The sequence below is a fragment of the Meles meles genome, chromosome 15 (genome assembly GCF_922984935.1).
Source record: "Meles meles chromosome 15, mMelMel3.1 paternal haplotype, whole genome shotgun sequence".
NCBI lineage: Eukaryota > Metazoa > Chordata > Mammalia > Carnivora > Mustelidae > Meles > Meles meles.
Genome location: NC_060080.1, coordinates 41,083,919 through 41,105,095, shown reverse-complemented (window position 1 = coordinate 41,105,095; position 21,177 = coordinate 41,083,919). Strand labels below are relative to the sequence as shown.

The 21,177-nt window shown below is 39.1% G+C and overlaps 1 protein-coding gene across 1 annotated transcript in view; it reads left to right on the top strand.

Annotated features, from left to right (window-relative positions):
* DNAH6 (dynein axonemal heavy chain 6) overlaps nt 1–21,177 on the top strand; it is a 227,139-nt gene that overhangs the window by 82,393 nt on the left and 123,569 nt on the right. The window contains exons 26-36 of the mRNA XM_045978683.1: nt 646–771; nt 855–1,010; nt 1,533–1,694; nt 4,993–5,130; nt 7,669–7,836; nt 8,700–8,848; nt 10,481–10,588; nt 13,365–13,920; nt 14,751–14,873; nt 18,458–18,640; nt 19,186–19,329. Coding sequence (XP_045834639.1) covers nt 646–771; nt 855–1,010; nt 1,533–1,694; nt 4,993–5,130; nt 7,669–7,836; nt 8,700–8,848; nt 10,481–10,588; nt 13,365–13,920; nt 14,751–14,873; nt 18,458–18,640; nt 19,186–19,329 — 2,013 coding nt within the window. The remainder of the gene's footprint in view (nt 1–645; nt 772–854; nt 1,011–1,532; nt 1,695–4,992; nt 5,131–7,668; nt 7,837–8,699; nt 8,849–10,480; nt 10,589–13,364; nt 13,921–14,750; nt 14,874–18,457; nt 18,641–19,185; nt 19,330–21,177) is intronic.

Genomic DNA, 21,177 nt, shown 5'->3' with positions numbered 1-21,177 from the left:
CTATGCCTAATCTTGAACTCCAAATTTAATTCTACTTGCAAGTAAGTTTGCAATTTTTAAAAATTACCTTTGAAACAGAAAAGGGAAGAAACAAGTTTCTTGAGATGAAAGAACCTATCTCTTGAGGACCTCATAGAATTTCATGTCATAGGGGCGCCTGGTGGCTCAGTTGGTTAAGTGGCTGCCTTTGGCTCAGGTCATGATCTTAGGGTTCTGGGATTGAGCCCTGCACTGGGCTCCCTGTTCAGTGGGGAGACTGCTTATCCCTCTCCCTCTGCCTCTGCCCCCAACTCGTGCTCACTCTCTCTCAAATAAATTTTTAAAAAATTTTAAAAGAAAAAGATTGAACCATTTAGATGAAAATTAGGAGCACAATCTGCCCAAAAATGCTCTCATTGAATCAATTACTGGCTTATTTAAAATGTTCAGGTTTTCTGATTATCAGAGGAAAAACTACCCCTGAAAATGAGGAGTACTTCCTTAATCATATTTAATTTTTAGGGAGGACAATCTCCTATAGAAACATTGTCTTGGCAAATGTCTACTTCAAATTTAATAGCAAAAAATAGAAAAAATGGTAAAAAAATTATATATGTAAGCTGATTATTGAAAATTGATTATGACAGTTTTTCTTTTGATTTGTAGAGATTAAATGCCCTGGCGGTGATAGTTCGAGGTAGTCTTCCAAAATTGCACAGAAACATCATAACTGCCTTAATTACCATTGATGTACATGCAAGAGACATAGTCACTGAACTTGTTCAAGCCAAGGTAAATTTTATTTAAGCAAAATCATATATTTCTTCCTGAAATTAGTGCATCTAATATACCTATCATTGTTATCACTTACATAGGTAGAGGAGATCGATTCCTTTGACTGGCAGAGACAACTGCGTTATTACTGGGATGTAGATCTGGATAATTGCGTGGCTAGGATGGCACTCTCTCAGTACACGTATGGCTACGAGTATTTGGGTGCATGCCCAAGATTAGTTATTACTCCTCTCACGGTAAGTTAGTGATGACAGGTTAATCGTGACGTACATGCTCTCTTAAAATAGTCTTGGAAAGGGGTGCCTGGATGACTCAGTTGGTTAAGCATCTGCCTTCAGCTTAGATCATGATTCCCAGGGGCCTGGCATTGAGCCCCAAGTCAGGGGAGTCCCTGCTCAGCAGGGGAGTCTGCTTCTCCCTCTCTCTCAGCCCCTGCTCATTCTCTCTCTCTCTCTCTAATGAATAAGTAAAGTCTTTAAAAACAAATAGTCTTAAAAAGTTCCATCCAAAACAAAACAAAACAAAACAAAAAACAAAAAAAACTTCCCTCCAACCTTAATTCTTCAAAGGATCTGCCATGAGTACATCTTTGTGAAGCAGGGATGTGCATCATCGATCATGTGCCTGAATCTTTGAGTAAATCTCAAGTGCTGTAAAAAATCTTTCATAGAAAATAATGCCCCTTCTCCCATAGAAAGGAAGGGACCTATAAATCGAGTCGGTTCCCTTCAACAATGACAGTTTCTGCATTTCTTCAGGATCGCTGCTACCTTTGCCTCATGGGGGCTTTGCAGCTCGACCTGGGAGGCGCACCGGCTGGTCCCGCTGGCACTGGGAAAACAGAGACAACCAAAGACCTAGCTAAAGCTCTTGCCATCCAGTGTGTGGTCTTCAACTGCTCCGATGGTTTGGACTACAAGGTACAGGTCCAGAATCTGAACACTGCCATGAAGTGCCTTATGGGCTTACTCACTGGCGACATGGCCTGACAAGGGGTGATGGCAAGCAAGGGGGAAACTAATAGGACAAGGGATGGTCAGAGTGGGATAAAGAGAACATGGGAGAGGAGTCAACACAAGGTAAGTCGAATGGTCCAGGTAGGAATCAAGGCCATTGAGGGATCTACTAAATGGTGGCAAAATTAAAAATCTTTTCATGTCACTAAGTAGAAAAAAGTGAAATGAGATATAAGATATAATAGCAGGGACATCTAAGAACAAGGAATAAGCTTACAGAAAGAGATGAGCAACTCAGAGAGATGTCTATTGAAAATGAAATATGTTGGAGGTGAGAATTCATGGTAAGATTTTTTAGTACAGTAGTTCTCAAAGTTTTTGGTCACAGGACTCCTATGCCTTATTCCCCTTCCAGGTTTTCACAACACAAAGTAACATATGAAACACTTTATGAAGTCCCCCAATTGGAAATCTGTTTAGCTTTATTTACTTCAGCAAATCTGGAATATATTTGACCATTGGTACCTTTTGGCCACTAACACACAGAGCTGATAGTCTCATTTTTCTGAAAGTTACATGAATGCTTGTATAATATCTACATTTAGAATATAATCATTTAAATTGTCCGGGTAAACTGTGATTCATTCATTTTTACGGAGTAAATCATACTTATTGTTCAGAAGCATCTTGGCAAGTCAGTGTTTCATAGTCATGTTATTTAAAAATCCTGCTCCTTTTTTCAAAATTTAGGGGGGGAAAAGATGTTACTGGGGATGTCTTTTTATTAATAAACAAAAAACTGTGGGAGTGCAACACAGGCAGGAAGTTGTTTGTTTAAGATTTTTATTAATTTATTTGACAGAGAGAGAGAAAGAGATCACAAGTAGGGAGAGAGGCAGGCAGAGAGAGAGGGGGGAATCAGGCCCCCCACTGAGCAGAGAGCCTGTTGCAGGACTCTGAGATCATGACCTGAGCCAAATGCAGAGACTCAAACCACTGAGCCACCCAGGCGCCCAGCTACAAGTGGTTTACAGGAGAAGAACAAAAGAAATATGAGAGACTAGAAAATCTTGGGAGGGGATAATCAGGAAAGATGACCCCTCTCCCTTCAGAGCAGGTGGCAGAGGAAAGAGTGTGGGAAACTGCTGTCGGCAATCTAGGGGAGAATTCATGTTCCCTAACACCTCACCTTTGTGCTCCCACTACTATTAAGTGACCTCATTATCTCAGCAGAGAGATGTCAAGTTTTATGATAGTGATTTTTTTTTTTGCCATAATAATTTTGGTTGTTTTCAATTCAAAATTTGAATTTATACCTCCAAAACCATCTTTATTGATTAGGTAGTCATCACTTAGGCTCAGTCATTCCTGGGATCTGTGCATTCCCCAAGGCTCGAGTGTGTGCTGTGTGACACTTAAAGCCACAGGATGCATATACATGATTCATTTATCTTCGACTCTAGAGTAGGAGTCAGCAAACTTTCTAGAAAAGGCCAGGTGGTAAATATTTTAAGTTTGCAACTTGTCATTCTTTCTGCTGTTGTGTGAAAGCAGCCATGTACTGTATGTAAATGTAATATATCATGAACGACATGGCTGTGTTCCACTAAAATTCCATCCACACAACAGGTGTCAGGCCAGAGATAGCTGAGGTCTGTAGTTTGATGATCCCTAAAGTACCAATTATATTCAATGATAAGAAATTTAAATATTTATTCTTATTTATACTCTACCTTGTTCATAAGGATTTATTACACTAGCCCTTTAAGATTAAAGAAATATTGTGGCGCCTGGGTGACACAGTTTGTTAGGTGTTGGACTCATGGTTTCGACTCAGGTCATGATCTCAGAGTCATGAGACTGAGCCCCATATCAGGCCCTGCGCTTAGCCCGAAGTCGGCTTGGGATTCTCTCTCCCTTTCCCTCTGCCCCTCCTGCTCTCACTCTCTAAAATAAATAAATGCAATCTTAAAAAATAATTAAATTGAATTAAAGAAATATCTACATGTGGAAAAATTCAAACTGTATAGAAAGATCCAAAGTTAAAAATAACAGATTCACATCACCCAGTTCTACTCTCCAGAGACCAGGTTTCTGATTGTATTTGTTGGTTCATTTTTACTTCTTGTGACTGCTATTATCTATAAGAATTTGTGTCTATTACAGTATCTGTATTATCTGCCAACTTACGAAATCACGATTTTATTAGATATAACCTTCCAACTTTTTGTTCCAACTTCACTTTCTGATTTTCATTAGTTTATATAATTTTGTCTTACCATGTCAAGGTTTATGAAGTTGCACTATTCTAGAACTATAATTATGCCTTCTTTGCTTTGTCTGAGGGTTGAATATAAAAATGTAAACCCGTTATATAGTACTTACAATATCAAGGATTATTCATAATGGAATTTAATGGAATAATCAAGCTCATAGAGAAGGATTAATGCATACATCATGAACACCGCCATTCACAGGAAGACATTCCAAGGCAGATACCATATGATTTCACTCATGTGTGGGATTTAAGAAACAAAACAAATGAGCAAAGGAGGGCGAGAAGAGAGGCAAACCAAGAAATGGACTCTTAACTATAGAGAACAAACCAAGGGGTTTGTTACCAGAGGGGACATGGGTAGGGTGATGGGTGAAATAGGTGATGGGGATGAAAGAGGGCATTTGTTGTGATGAGGACAGTGTGACTGATGGATGGTATTGTTGAATCACTAAGTTGTACACCTGACACTAATTCTACACTGTCTGTTAACTAACTGGAATTTAAATAAAAACTTAAAAAAAAAAAAGGAACACATTCCAAGCATCAGGATTAACAGGTCATTTTTCAATTTCTTTTCAGCTTTCTTCTTCTAAAGCAGTGTTTTTCCAGCTTTACTGTGCTTGTGAATCACCTGAAGATCTCATAGTGCACATTCTGATTCTGGAGGTCTAGGGGAAGGCCTGGAATTTTGCATTTCTCAAATCCCCTGGGTGATGTCAGCTCTCACCGGTTCTCTTCGAAAAGCCAAATTCTAGAGCAGTGTTTCTCAAAAGTCTTAACTCTGGACCACCGGCATTATCATCACGTGGCAGCTTGTGAGAAATGCAAACTATCAGGCTTTACAGCAGACCTACAAAGGAAGAAAGTCTGGACCTCTTCTATAAAGGCACTAACTTGTAACATAGCCCAGTATTCACATAAAACTAAGCATAAACATAATGTAAACATAAAGCACAATGTTGAATGGCAGTATTTTGATTTCAGATGATGGGGCGGTTCTTCAGTGGTCTGGCACAGTCAGGGGCCTGGTGCTGCTTTGATGAATTTAATCGAATTGACATAGAAGTTTTGTCAGTCATTGCACAGCAACTTATTACCATTAGGAATGCCAAGGCTGCAAAGGTAAGGTATGAGGCAATTGTCCATGGAATTAGCATTTCTTAGGTCTGTAAATAGCTGACAGCATGTTACATTTAGGAAGAACAATGCTAACTTTTACATGTTTCCAGTGTAATTGTTGAGGACTACAGCACTAAGACATAGCTGATTGAATTAATTCCTCATCCAAGTCAGATGCTTTGTGGGGACCTGAAGATACAGAGATGGTGAAACTCAGTCTCTCCCCTCAGGAACTCTATCCTTCCCACCCCCGACACACACCTCCATGCATGCAGGCACACACGCACCCACTCACACCCTGTCCCTGTCCCCTCGACCTCCAGTTTTCCTCTTCACCCTTCTTGTTCTTGCCTTTGACATTTAACTCTCTGTTAGGTTTCTCCCCTGCACCTCTTACGGACTCCACTGCCTTCATCGTGGCCCCAGGCTCAGCCTAGTGCAGGCAGAAAAATGAAAGAGGAGCCCTGCATAATCCAAGGCTCTCAGCCCATACAAACCGCAACAGGCTTGCCAGTTGTTTAGTATTTCGATACTTGTTGCCCTGAGTCCCTAGAGGGTCCCTCACCACTACCTTGTCCCCTTTCTAAAGAGCACTAGTTCTTTGCTAGATCCAGCCATGAGGGTTCATCCTGGTGTAGCAGGGGGCGCTCTGGACCCAGCTGTAGCTCTAGGATTGGAGGCCATTCTCACTGGAAGATGCCCTGATAAAGAGATGCTAAATGTTTTGATTTTCACCTCTGCAAAAAAGCAAATTATAGAACAAGTAAAAAGAAAGCAGAAATTCGACTTTAATGAGTCACTAAATTGTACAAGGCATTGTACTTTTCGTTCGTTTCATTTTCATACCATACCTACATGAAGTAGAAGGCATTTTCCCAAGATTACAGATGAAAGGGATTCAAAGAAATTAAAAGTATTTCTGGGGACACCACAAACCAAGATAACTAAATCTATGTGACCCTAAAGTCTGAGCTCCTTCAACTACACACTCTCCTGCCTCCCACGTTCTCAGAGGAGGCCTGTTTTAAATGCAGAGACCTCCAGATACAGCATAACTTGTAAGTTACTATTACCTTGCTGAGCATTTAGCTGAGAGCAGAGCATGGGGAGTAAGAGAGAAGGACCAACAAGAATGGAGGCAGGACAGAAGCACTGCCAACTGGAGGGCGATAATGTGAGATAACAGGAAGGGAAGAAGACATCTGAGATGGTTGGACTGGAATCGATCCCCTGGAATAGAAGAATAGCACAGCAGCTATTTAATGGCCGCAGGCCTGGTCTCCATTGGACTGCCCAGCATTTTCTCCTCCGGGCTATGACACATCTCCTAGTCTTCCCTGTATTCTTTGTATTTGCTAATAGTGCCTTCCTCCCATGGCCCAGTGAGAAACCTGGCATTCATCTTGGATTTCCCCCCCACCCCCCCCCATTATCATCAACCCGAGAATCTAAGCCATCATCAAGTCCATTTAATTTTATCTGCTAGGTGCCTCTCATCACTGATGGTAACTCCATAAATCTGGATCTTGTCAATTGTTCAATAATAATTCCTTACTTTTCCCCCTCTATAGTTTGCCCAGCCTCCCCACTGCTACCTTTGGTCCTATCACTCTGCCCAGCATTGTTCTCTGCTTCCCCCCACCTACAAGACTAAAATCTAAACTCCTTAGCCCAGCAGGTAAGACTCTTCTTGATGCTTAGGCCTCGGCCTAGCTACACTTTCCTGGAACTTTGGAACTTTGCCCTTTAGTAAAGTGAATATCTGGTCATTTCCTGAACATGCATGGCTCCCTTTGACCAGATGGCTCCCCTTGCTTGTCCTCATCAAATGCCCTTCTTCGTTCTTCAGGCCAAGCTGGCTTCCCCACTCCTCCTACATTTGATCTTAGCCAAAAGGGCGAGAAGCGATTCCCCGCTGCTCCTGTGGGCTTTGCACACACCTCCAGTGGGGCATCTGTTGTAGTGCTCAGCCCCAGGTTCCATATCTGACTCTACACTGTAGGCCTGGGAGCGTCTTGCCCCCGCCCACCCCCATGTGAGTCTTCCTCAGCTCCCCACCTCCACACCTAACCCTGTCCCCCATCTGCAGCAGATGCTTAAATGAGAGTGGAGGAGGGGTGCCCGCAGCAACATCGGGCCTCTCACACTCAAGGGCTCCGATCCCCTTAGAATTTCCTGGGGAGAAATTACGGGTGGAGAAGGTTTCAGGGCCATTACATCTAACTTGAATTGAGGAGTCTCAGAAAAAGAGGTTGAGGCCTAAAATATTATAGGACTGGGCCAGAAAGGAAGAGACAATTTGGGCAAAGCAGGGGCAAAGAAGCAAAAAGTAGGAACTACTGAGCCCAGCAGAGATTGGGGGTGGGTAGTACGGAATCAGGAGAGAAACGTTCTGGGTTGTCCAACAGCAGGATTCACTGGGCTGCTAGTCTTTGCTTGAATGATCCATATACAAGTTTTATACTCAGGTTGTGCTTATGTGAAAGAATTTCCCAATATCGAGAGAAGTGTTCATTTGTATTTTCTCTTTCTTTCAAACAGCTGACTAGATTCATGTTTGAAGGGCGGGAAATCAAGTTGGTCATGACTTGTGCAGCCTTTATCACAATGAATCCTGGATATGCAGGCAGAACTGAATTGCCAGATAACTTGAAAGCTCTGTTTAGACCCTTTGCAATGATGGTTCCAAATTATGCTTTGATTGCAGAGGTGAGCTTCACAGTATAAAGCAGAAAGAATTTAAGCATGTTTCACTTATTATTTGATTCTACTGTAGGAAGTTTCCTTTATGACGGCACCCTGGCAAAAGTTACACATTACTCTTCACTGTGGATGTGACTGTTATCACACAGAATGCTTTGGTGTGTATGCGTGTGTGTGTGTAACTGCTACATCCCCAGGGCTCAGAATGGTATCTGGAATAGAGTAGGCCCCTAAAACTGAAATAAATCAATGAATTTAATTGTCTACATCATTTCATATCCTGATTCTGAGGCCAGCTGCAGTGATTTGAGTAGGTAGTGGATTGAAGAAAGGTTCCACACTCACCTCCAAGGTCATCATCCAACTTATTTAACCAAGAATGCAGAAACTTGTCAGAAGCCAAGTAGCCTCCTAGGGCAGAGGAAGGCTGCAAATCTGTGTAGCTTCCCCTGATATTCAGGAGGCCTAAAGGGAGCACCCAGCTATCACTGATTCTGTCCACAAAGATTGGAGAAACTCAAGTCTTGCCTTTGTGCACAGGCCTTACAACACCATCCAGCCTCCATGATGTGAATATTTTCAAACACGGGGCTCTATTGTTCCTTGAACCCAATGTCACTAAGGCTACATCTTCATCTATAGAAAGGAAAGAGAATCACTGCTCAAGCATCCCTGTGTAATATCCCACCTTTCACCTTGTTGTAATACAGAAAACATTTTTCCTTTCAATCTTCATATTTCTTTGTTAAATGATATAACAACTCGGAGAGGTATAATGCCTAACATAGATTTTGCATACATTGGTATTATGCTTATATATCGCTGTCAATACAGTATAAGAAGCATTGCATTGTACTTTTCCCTTCCAGGTAATTCTATATTCGGAAGGATTTGAATCCAGTAAAATATTAGCAAGAAAAATGACGCAGATGTATAAGCTTTGCAGTGAACAGCTCTCCCAGCAGGATCACTACGACTTTGGCATGAGAGCGGTAAAGTCTGTACTGGTCATGGCCGGGTAAGAAACCAAAGGGGTCAAGAGTGAAATTCTAAACCATCTAAGTAAAGCAAATGGCTAATTCACAGACAGCTCTTAAAGCAAGATAGAGGGTGACTCAAAAATGTGAGCTGCCACTGTCATCATTTTACCTTGACACTCCCAGGCCACAGGGCCACTCTCCTCACGGGTAGTCCCAGTTGGCCCTACACTGAACCGGAGTCTCTCAACCAGGCTTTGGCTAGCTTTCATTTCCCCTGAGCTCATTGCATATGTTGAGGGTTGTTTTTTGTTGTTTGGTTTTATTTTATTTTATTTTTTCAGTGTTCCAAGATTCATTGTGTATGCACCACACCCAGTGCTCCATGCAATACGTGCCCTCCTTAATACCCACCACCAGGCTCACCCATTCCCTCACAGTCTCTCATGGTTTGTCTCCCCTTCCAATTTCCCCCAACTCACTTTTCCTTTCCTTCTCCTAATGTCCTCCATGTTATTCCTTATGCTTCACAAGTAAGTGAAACCATATGATAATTGACTTTCTCTGCTTGACTTATTTCACTTGAGTTTTAGCTACAAAAGCCTTTACCACCGTGAGATAGGATGACTAGACTTAAAAGGCACTGTTTGTTATGCACATACAGTAAGTTAAGTCATACCATCACCTGAGAAAGCCTGAAGCCTTGAGAGAAACTTTAGTTTCCTCATTGTGCCCTCAGTCCTAGGCTTCTGTCCCAGGCTCTGCCTCTGCCTTTCTGGGATGGTCCAACCCTAGCTGCTTTGTAGTTTCTAGTAAACCAGCTTTCTAGTTTTCTTCTTGTTAAGCTCCAACTTCTCCCTTTATAACCTCTTAAAACCTCTACCTCTGAGCGGTTCTTCATCCAGAGTCTCTGAGGGAATCTACCTTCTCCCTTGTCCTTCTTTTTAGGCCGTAACTTACTGGCTCGAGCTCCACACATCCAGGGCCCCTTCTCCTGGCCCCTGTATCCCTGGGCTCCGCACAAATCTCCCTGCCCTACTCTGTTCTTTCAGCCTCCCAGATACGGCATTTTTTCCTTTTTCAGGATTGCCATGTAAAGACCAGGGACACTGAGGGGTTCAGATAGACTTGCACTTCAGGAACACAACCACAGGCCAGCAGGCAGGACAGACACAGGAGCAGTCATCTAGGACACAGTGCATGGGAACAGCCATAACAGGGTCATGCCCAGGGTTTGCTGATGAGGGCCACAGAGGAACTTTCTGGAGGAGAGAGTAACTGGGCTGGGTTTTGAAGGAGAATTAAGAGGTGTCAAAAGTGCAAAGCAGGACTTTCTGGGCTGAGAGAAAAGAAAGTCACAGCGATGTGAATCATTATGGTTTATTTGGGAAGCTGTAAATTCAGGTTGAATAAAGTCTCGATTGATGCAGGGAGGTTGAAAAAATACCTTTGTCATTCTCAAAGCCTGTAGCCAGGGCCTGATCTATCCTGTGATCTGATGGAGATGGACAGTGGGCATGTAAGGAAAAATGATTCTCTCCTTTAGCAGGAATCCACAGGTGGTACCTTCCACAGCTTTTTGCAGGTAGACTTCCTAACCTACAGATCTGGAAAATCATGCTCAGAAGTCCTGGGTTCTTGAAACATCATCTGAATCATCCCTTTAAATTTAGGTCTTTAAAAAGGGAGAATCCAGACCTAAATGAAGACGTGGTATTGATAAGAGCTTTACGAGACTCCAACTTGCCAAAATTCCTAACAGATGATGCTGTTCTGTTCAGGTAAGTTTCTAGATGTTACAGAATAAGGCATAGCTGCTGGGTAGAAGTAAAGGATAGTCTTCTCTTCAGTTATGTCTGTCTCTAACAAGATAATAACATCCTCATCTTTTCTGGAGATACTTATTACAGTTTTAAAAATACTAGTTTATCAAACTGAGGGTTGCTGGGGGTTGGGGAGTAGGGAGAGGGTGGCTGGGTAATGGACATTGGGGAGGGTATGTGCCATGGTGAGTGCTGTGAAATGTGTAAGCCCGACGATTCACAGACCTGTATTCCTGGGGCAAATAATACATTATATATTAATAAAAATAATTAATTAAAAATACCACCACTACCAACAATATAATTACTTAAAACAGGAAAAAAAATACTAGTTTAAAATAAAGATGCTAAAGCTTAAGCACCAATCATTTCTTTTTTTCACAGTATTGGTCATTAGGCTGTGTGTTATACAAATTAGCATTTGGTTACAAGTTCCTGATCTAAGAGAAGTTCCTGACCCCAAAAAAACCAGGTTTGGGGCTTAATATAAATGTGAGGGCTTTTTTCTATTTCTACTTTTACTATTAAGTTTTATGTTTATCCAAGTCATCTATGTATGTAGTTGTAAAAAGTATAATACATTAGTCTCATGAGAAACAGTAGCTCCATGCCCTTCACCAACTCCCACTTCCTAAAGGCAATCATTTTTCAATTCTTTTGTTTGTTTTGTTATTTCCCTCCATAGTTTTAGGTACTGTATTTATGCTATTTCTTGATTTTTCAGTTTTAGGTATGCTGTATAGAGTAAACAGGAGATGAGGATATGCACGTGGACCTCTAACCACCCCCCCACCGCAGTTCCATTGACATCTAACTGGAGCTAAATGTCCAGGATTCCCATAATTTATTACAGCTATATAAATAGTATCCACAGTGGAGCTACATTTCCCTTGTTTTTATTATCCTTTCCCTACATCTGTTAATTTTCTTAGTTTTTATTTTTTAATTCTGTACCTACTTTCCGACAAATTTATCAGTAATTTATTTCCAAATTCTCTCAGTGTATGTGTAAATCTCCTTTAAAAAAAAAAAAAGACCTACAATTATATAAAACATTCTACCCAATTTGTCTCCTTAGAGCCCTCTGTCCTCCTGCTCTAATCTGCACTGCTTGCCCATTATCCTGGTGACATTTTTCATCCTGGGATGTCCATTTATGACTATGCTGGAGTTCCCTTTGCTCTTGTCCTCTGTCAGACTCTTTTGGCAGAACACAATAATGAAAATTCCTATACATTTATTTTTACACAGCTGTGATACCTCTATAAATGAGAGTCTAGTAAATTTCCTCAGTTTTATAGAGTATGGATATTTTTAATTTAGATAGATTCTATTAGGATATTGTCCAAAGATATTTACATTTATATAAATGATTTTATGATAATACCTATTTCCTTTTGAATGCTTTAGAGAGTGACCAGAAGTCATACACTATTTTAATATGCATTTCTTTAATTATTAGTGCCATTAAGCATTATTTCTTGGGTTCATTAGTCATTTATATTTATTATTTTTAGAGCATATTTCTACTGTGCTCTTTTTTCTTATTGATTTGTAGGAAATCATAAACTTTACCTGGTATAAAATTGGAAATACTTTTCTAAAGCCTTTTATCTCACACACGTTTGTGTTTTTTTGCTTGTTTGTTTTTATTTTTTCACTTTATCACCTTTTAAAATAACAGTTGTAGATTTCTTGTCTTCATTAGAAAGAGTTTCTTGGATGGACTAGATGGGTGATAAATATTTAAAAAGGCAGTTGTTTTGATGAGTACTGGTGTTGTACATAAGTGATGAATCACTGAATTCTACTCCAGAAACCCATATTGCACTGTATGTTAACTAACTAAAATTTATTTTCAGAAGATTTTTGTTTATTTAGTTTAGAGAGAGAGAGAACATGAGCATGGGGAGGGCCAGAGGGAGAAGCAGACTCTCCACTGAGCAGGGAGACCTGATGTGGGGCTCAGTCCCAAGACCCTGGGATCATAACCTGAGCTGAACGCAGACACTTAACCAGCTGAGTCACCCAGACACCTCTAATTAGCTAAAATTTAAATCTAAAAAAATTTTTAAGTAAATAAATAAATTAAAAAGAGAGACCTTCTTAAACACAGTGTTGCAAAATATGTTACATTTTCATCTAATATTTTTGTCATTTTATACTGAAGTCTTTATTATATCTCAAATGTATTTGTGTATATAGTGTGAGGTAGGGATTTAGCTTCTTTTTTTACCCATAGAGATATCCCATATTGTCTGCTTCTCACAGAAACAGTTGATTTTTCCTTTATTCCTTTTTTTAAACCTACTATTAGTTTCTATTTCTATTTCCATCTTATTTTTCTGAATATCCATATAGTAATAAGCATGCAAAAATGCTTTTGGAAAAAATTGGGATATAAATATAATTTTTAAAATAAGCGGATAAATTCATCACTTTCTGTATATTTGATACTATGCCATGTACTGTGGACAATACAAACAACATAAGAGATATTCCTTACCTCAAAACCTCCCAATATACTTAAGACCATTTGTCTACTGTACAAGAAACAAAAAAATCATACACAATTCAAAGAAATGTTAGATTCTGGTATAACACACAGGACAGACTAGTACGATGCATGTTCAGAAGAAAAGATTAAGGGAAAAAGTAAGACTCATTGTAATCAATGATTGTAATAAATATTGGGAAATATCAATGATCAATGATTTTATTTTTGCTTTTTCAGCGGAATCATATCTGATCTTTTTCCTGGAGTCCAAATTCCAGAACATGATTATGGTATATTGCAGTCAACAATTATAGATGTCATGAAGAGACAGAATCTTCAGCCTGAGGCATGTATGGTTAAAAAAGTGATACAGTTCTATGAAACTATGCTGGTAAGACATGGTGTGATGTTAGTTGGGCCAACAGGAGGTGGCAAGACCACAGTTTACAAAATACTAGCAGAAACTTTAGGGAATCTGCGAAAACTTGGTATAGACAATCCCTTTTACCAACCAGTTAAAACATATGTTCTTAATCCTAAATCAATTACAATGGGTGAATTATATGGCGAAGTTAATAACATAACTTTGGAGTGGAAAGATGGTCTGATGGCACTAAGTGTCCGAGCAGCTGTGAATGACACTTCAGAAGACCATAAATGGATCATCAGTGATGGGCCCGTGGATGCTCTTTGGATTGAAAATATGAATACAGTGTTGGATGATAACAAGATGCTTTGTCTGGCTAACAGTGAGAGGATCAAACTTACACCTCAAATCCACATGCTTTTTGAGGTAAATACATATGTCTTACTGTGGTGTGAAATCATTCATTAGATTGGCATGCTATCATCAATTTTTTTTCTTGCTGATAAATCATTTACTATCTGTAAGGCCTACCATGGTGTTTTGTTTACATACCAAATTGTTTACATCCTTATCAAATTTTCCTTTCATAATAGAGTGTGCATCCTGAGAACCAAAGACTCTCAAATATTCCTTTTTCTCTATAAACAGGAAATACAATAAATTCTACCTTCCTCAGCACTTGTTTCCTTTCTTTTAGAGATAGTTAATAAATATATTGATGATGTTACGTGACTTGAAAAGTTTTCCAAGTTTAAAAAAATTCTATTTAAAAAAATTTTTAAAAAAACATTATATTTACTATGAATAAATTATCTCTCTGTGGTATGAATATTTGGTGAAGGGATTGGAAAAGGATTGTGGACCTAACTGTGTGGTATTCTGGAAGATACCACCCCTGATGTACCCATTCATCAAACATGGATTGAATGCCTACCATGTGCTAGGCGTTCAGCTAGGTATCAGATATAAGAATGAAAAAGTGAAGAAGACAAAAGAGAAGAGGATAATGCCAAATCCTTATGGGAAGGATTTGGCATTATCCTCTTAAGAGTTTTTTTTTCACCTTATGCCTCACTTAAATTTCTTCCTCCATTTTTGATTACTTAAGGCTGTCTGTCTCCCTTTCCTCCCTTTCCTCCCTTTCCTCCTTTTCCTACAAACAGTGTTAAGTTTAAACATGTGATCCATTAGTATTGAAGGTGAAAGAATTAGGATGTAGTATTAGCTATTTTTTGTTCAACTTCTTTCAATTGTAGGTGCAAGATCTAAGGGTTGCCTCTCCTGCAACAGTCAGTCGATGTGGAATGGTGTTTGTGGATCCTGAAGAACTGAAATGGATGCCTTATGTTAAAACATGGATGAAGAGTATTTCTAAAAAAGTAAGTACAACCAGGTACGCCACAACATATCCATCTGTCAGGATGGAGGCCCTTGCTTGCCCAAACTGCAGTAAGTTAAGAGACCTCGTTGTGCTTCATGGAGGGAAATTCCAATTCTGAACCTACTGCCTCTCCCTAAGAATTCTTGAGAACCTCCCGAAATGTTTATATCCTTCTCAGATCCGTCCTCATTACCTGTTACCTCAGCCTGCCCGGCTGCCTTACCACTCTGATTCCTGCCCACTCTGCCTGGCTTCTCCCCAAATTGGTTCCTCTGCCTGCAAGCACAAATGCTTCCTTAAGCCCCCCAAACACAGCTAGAACAGGCTGGGGCATTAAAAAAGACTTTGCAGAAGGCTTGGGATAATGAGAGGGAAAGACAATGAAGAAAAGACCATTTTAATCCAGGCATTATCATTGTTTTTAGATTGTAGGAGCCACTAACATCTCTGAGAGAAAAGAAAACGAGTTTCCCTCCCACCCAATCTTGGGTTTCTGACCCAAGATGTCTTCTATTCTCAGAGGAAACATTCCAAATTTTTATATGGGACTACTCAGGTCTATATCACCTTCTGTACCCTCTCCATTCTAAAATAGGAGTTCTCTTTGCCTTAGCTTAACATGGGATCTTTTGAAGTGTTGTGCCCCATCCCAGCCCCCATTCCAGAGAGCCATCTTCTTTCTGCCTCTCCCCCTGCAAAAATGAAACAGAAAACTATTGTTTTTTCATTCTTAGGCGTCAACATTGGAACAGTAATATGTTCTAGTTTCAGAGCACATTATAAAAGAAAATAAGCCTCAGAATTGAGAACTCATCATGACTATAAGATTTTAAACCTTTGCAAATTTACTTTTCTTTTAAATCAAAAGGCTATATTACTTACGGCACTTTTAGGTTTATAGAAAAGCTTAATGGGAAGTACAGAGCATTATACTCCTTCCCATCCAAACATAGTTTTTCCTACTAACATCCCCCATTTGTGGTATATTTGTTAAAAGTGATTTGTTAAAATTGACAAAACATTATTGACACATTACTATTAACTAAAGAGCATAGTTTACATTAGGGTTCACTCTCTGTGTTACACAATTCTGTGGGTTATGACAAATGTGTAATGTCATGTGTCCACCCTTGCAGTATTAAACATAGTAGTTTCACTGACTTAAAATCTGTGCTACTCATCCATCCATACCCCCTCCCAACCCTTGGCAACCACTGATCTTTTTACTGTCTCTATAGTTTTGTCTTTTCCGAATGTCAAGTAATTGGAATCACACAGAATGTAGCTTTTTCAAATTGACTTCTTTCACTTAATAATATGTTTTTAAGTTTCCTTCATGTCTTTCTGTGGCTTGATAGCTCACTTCTTTCTGGTTCTGAATACTATTCCATTGTATGGATTTACCAACTTTATCCATTCCCCTGCTGAAGGATATCTTGAATGCTTCCAGGTTTTGGCAATTATGAAGAAAGCGCCTATAAACATCTGTGAGCAGGTTTTTGTGTAGACTTGAGTTTTCAGTTCATATAGGTAAAATATCTAGGAGTGTGATTGCTGGATCATACGGTAAAAGAAGTTTTTTTAAAAGATTTTACTTATTTGTCAGAGAGAGGGAGAGAGGGGGAGAGAGCTCACACACAAGCAGGGGGAGGAGCAGAGGGAGCTGCAGAGGCAGAGGGAGAAGCAGGACCTCCACTGAGCACAGAGCCCTGGTGCGGGACTCAATCCCACAACCCTGGGATCACGACCTGAACTTAAGGCAGATGCTTAACCAACTAAGCCACCCAGGTGTCTCCATATGCTAAAATTTTATTTAGCTTTCTAAGAAACTGCCTGTTTGTCTTCTGAAGTGCTGTACCATTCTGCATTCCCACCAGCGATGAATGAGAAATCTTGCTGCACATCCTCACCAGCATTTGGTGATGTTGGTGTTTTAGCTTTTCGCCACTCTAATAAGTATGTCTCATTGTTTTAATGTGCATTTCTCTAACGTGTGATCATGAGTGTCTTTTCATATGCTTATTCGTCATCTGTATATCTCCTTTGGTGAGGTACCTACTCAATCTTGCTCATTTTTTATTGGGCTATTTACTATTTTTAAGCTTTATGAGTTCTTTGCAATTTTTTGGATACAAGTTCTTTGTCATATATGTATTTTGTAAACATTTTCTCCCAGCCCGGCTTTTCATTCTCTTAACAATCTTTCACAGAACACAAGTTTTTAATTTTAACAAAGTCCAACTTACCAGATTTTCTTTCATGGATTGAACTTTTGGCATTATATCTGAAACCCATTTCCAAACTTAAAGCCACCTAGATTTTCTTATCTGTTATCTTCTAGAAGTTTTATAGTTTTGCTTTTCACATTTATGTCTGTGATCCACTTTGAGCTAACTTTTGTGAAAGGTGTAATGTCAGTGTCTACATTCATGTTTTTTTATATATGGATGTCCAGTTGTTCCAACACCATTTACTGAAAACACCATTCTGGCATGCCTGGGTGACTCAGTGTGTTAAGCGTCTGCCTTCAGCTCAGGTCGTGATCCCAGGGTCCTGGGATCGGGCCCCATGCCAGTCTTCCTGCTCAGCAGAAAGCCTGCTCTTCCCTCTCCCTCTGCCTGCTGCTCTGCCTGTCTCTCCATCAAATAAATAGATAAAAGTCTTTAAAAAGAAAGGAAGGAAGGAAAGAAGGAAGGAAACATCATCCCTTCTCCACTGGATTCCCTTTGTTCCTGTGTCATAGATGGTTGACTACATTTGTATGGGTCTATCTCTGGGTTCTCTATCCTGTTCCATTTATCTATGCGTCTGTCCTTTTGCCAATATCACACTGTCTTGATTACTGTAGCTTTTTAGTAATTCTTAAAGTCAGGTATCTTCAGTCTTCCAACTTTGCTCTTCAACAATGTGCTATTTTGGGTCTTTCAACTATCCATATAAACTTTATAATCGGTTTGCTGATATACACAAAATAACCTGCTGTGTTGTGATTCAGACTACAGTGAACCTATAGATCAAGTTAGGAAGTGTTGACATCTTAACAATATTGGATCTTCCCATCCATACACATTGAATGTCTTTCTGTTTATTTAGGTCATCTCTAACTTCTTTCATCAGAGTGTTTTCCTTACTTTGTAGTTTTCCTTACTTTGCCCTTGTACATATTTTGTTGGATTTACACCTAAGTATTTAATTTTTTGTGCTAATATAAATGGTGTTATATTTTCCATATCAAATTCCATTTATTCATTGCAAGTATATAGGAAAGCAATTGACTTCTGTATTTTAACCTTGCATCCTATAACCTTGCTGTAAGTGCTTATTAGTTCCAGGTCAGTTCTTTGGCATTTTCACGACATAGGACATTGTCTGCTACCACTACCCAGAATCTCCTCATATGTCTCTTCCAAATCACAGATTTTTTAAAATTTCAATTTGTTTCATATCTTGTGATGTTTTACCCTTTAATCTAAAAGTCACAGAATATATTGTAATACACAGATTTAAACTAACTCATTTCTAAATTTAATTACATGTTTCATCTGATCTTACTGAAATATTATTTGTTTGTATGATTTTCAGCTGAATGAGGAAACCCAAGAGTATATACTGAATCTTTTCCAACGTTATGTTGATGATGGTTTACATTTTATTAATAAAAAATGTGGCCAAGCAATCCCACAAGTGGACATCAGCAAAGTTACTACACTCTGTTGCTTATTGGAGTCTTTGATACTTGGGAAGGATGGAGTTAATTTGACAATGGTATGAAAGGTTTTTCTCACTGCTATAAAGCTAGGAAAATGAGATTATTGTATAGATGCTTTGCAAATAGATAACTAAATTTTCTCTAAAATGATTATTTGATTTTCAAGTTAATTTTTTAAAGGAGTAATGATTATAAATAGATTCATAGAATCTCAAAATTGGAAGGAATGTCAGAGAACCTATAGTTTACTCTTGTACTCATTGTTTAAATTCCCTATAGTCTGCAACACATTCTGCAACACATTCCCAGTATGTGTCTGTCTAGCAGCTGCTTAAATACCTTCATGCAGGTGTAAACAAAGTGATAATAGTCCACTGAAAGACAACCTTGAGCTTTTTTCTACATATCCCTTGCCATTCATTTTCTTGTACTAGTATAAAACATTGCTCTGTGGACTACTGAGTCAACTCTAAGAAACATAAACTATGCCCTTTTTAAAATGCATGCATCTCAACAAAAGAAAACAATCTTCAGGCTTTGCAATTTAAGGATTCTTGTTATATTAACAAATAAAATACTAAAACTCTCTTTGTTTTTTCAGGAACAAACAAAACTGAATACAATGCTATGTCAGACTTTTGTATTCTGTTATTTATGGTCTTTGGGTGGTAATCTAACTGAAAACTACTGGGATTCTTTTGATACGTTTATTAGAACCCAATTCGATGATAATCCTGATGCCAGGGTAAGAGCCAAATAAATTTCATTTTAACATAATAACTCTGAATCATTAAAATTAAATTTCAAGACTAAAATTTTGAAACACTTAGTTCTACAACAAATAAAAATCCTTCACTAAAAGAATTTATAAAATTATTCACTTTTTAAAATCATAGATAGCATTTATTGTATTAAAAATTTTCATAATCCTCCCCCAGCCATATGAAGAAAGTAAGGTATAAAAGAATGTTAAAACTCCCTACCATAGGGGTGCCTGGGTGGCTCAGTGAGTTAAGCCTCTGCCTTCAGCTCAGGTCATGGTCTTAGGGTCCTGGGATAGAGCCCTGCATTGGGCTCTCTGCTCAGCAGGGAGCCTGCTTCCTTCTCTCTCTCTGCCTGCCTCTCTGCCTACTTGTGATCTCTCTCTCTCTCTCTGTCAAATAAATAAAAAAAATTTAAAAAAATCTCCCTACCGTAAACAAATATTGAATTCTAGTTAGTACATTTCTTTTTCACAGTGTTATGGTTTGACAATTCAGAATTTACTTTCTATACATTTGAAGATTGAGCAAATGAATAAATATGTTGAGGATAATGTCAACCAGGTTTCCCACTGTTAGAAAAAGGATTTACAACCATAAGTGACTCTTAATCTCACAAAACAAACTGAGGGTTGCTGGGGGAGGGGGTCAGGAGAGGGGGGTGGCGTTATGGACATTGGGGAGGGTATGTGCTATGGTGAGTGCTGTGAAGTGTATAAACCTGGCGATTCACAGACCTGTACCCCTGGGGATAAGAATACATTATATGTTTATTAAAAAATTTTTAAAATTTAAAAAAAAAAAGAAAAGGATTTACAAATGTGGAAGGGGAGATATTAGAAGGCACCTGTGTTCTTGCATTGGAACTGGAAGTCTTGGTTCTCATAGATCAAAAAATGTATATACATATATGGAAATTAATACATATATTCATATATACATTACTTTCCTAGTTCTGTGTGCTGATAGGAACTAGAAGAAAGGACAACTCAGGAGCAATGAATAGACCTTGTATGCTAATTTCTAAATACTGTTCTCCATGAAAGGGAACCAAGGCTCTGTAATGAAATAGCTGGACTAAGACAGGGGAAATTACAAAATGAGCCTAGAACATCTTCTTATGGCAAGTAGCAAAGAAGTGCTCCAAGAATGGTCACACATCTCAAAGGAACACAGGAGCCAGTTTGAGGGACTCCTGTTGACTAAATCTAGACAGATTTGAGCATTAAAATAAATAATAATAGTGTGGGATTACAAACCTTTGAAAATCTATGAGTTGGTATTCAGAACAAAAATATACCTGAATAAATAAATAAATGAGGGAGAAGGAAGAGTTTTTTCTTTTCTTTTTAAATTTGTTTGTTTGTTTGTTTATTTATTTATAATAATACATAATGTATTATTTGCTTCAGGGGTGCAGGTCTGTGAATCATTAGTCTGTTTTTTTTTGTTCTTGTTTTTTTTGTTGTTTTTTTTTTTGACAGAGAGGTCACAAGTAGGCAGAGAGGCAGGCAGAGAGAGAGGGAGAAACAGGCTCCCCACTGAGCAGAGAGCCCGATGCGGGGCTCCATCCCAGGACCCTGAGATCATGACCCGAGCCGAAGGCAGAGGCTTAACTCACTGAGCCACCCAGGCGCCCCTGTGAATCATCAGTCTTACATAATTCACGGCACTCACCATAGCACATATGATCCCCAATGTCCATCACCCAACCACCCTATCCCTCCCTCCCCACCCCCCAGCAACCCTCAGTTTGTTTCTTGAGATTAAGAGTCTCTTATGGTTTGTCTCACAGAAGATTACCATTTAATCTACATAGAAGAAATGATGGA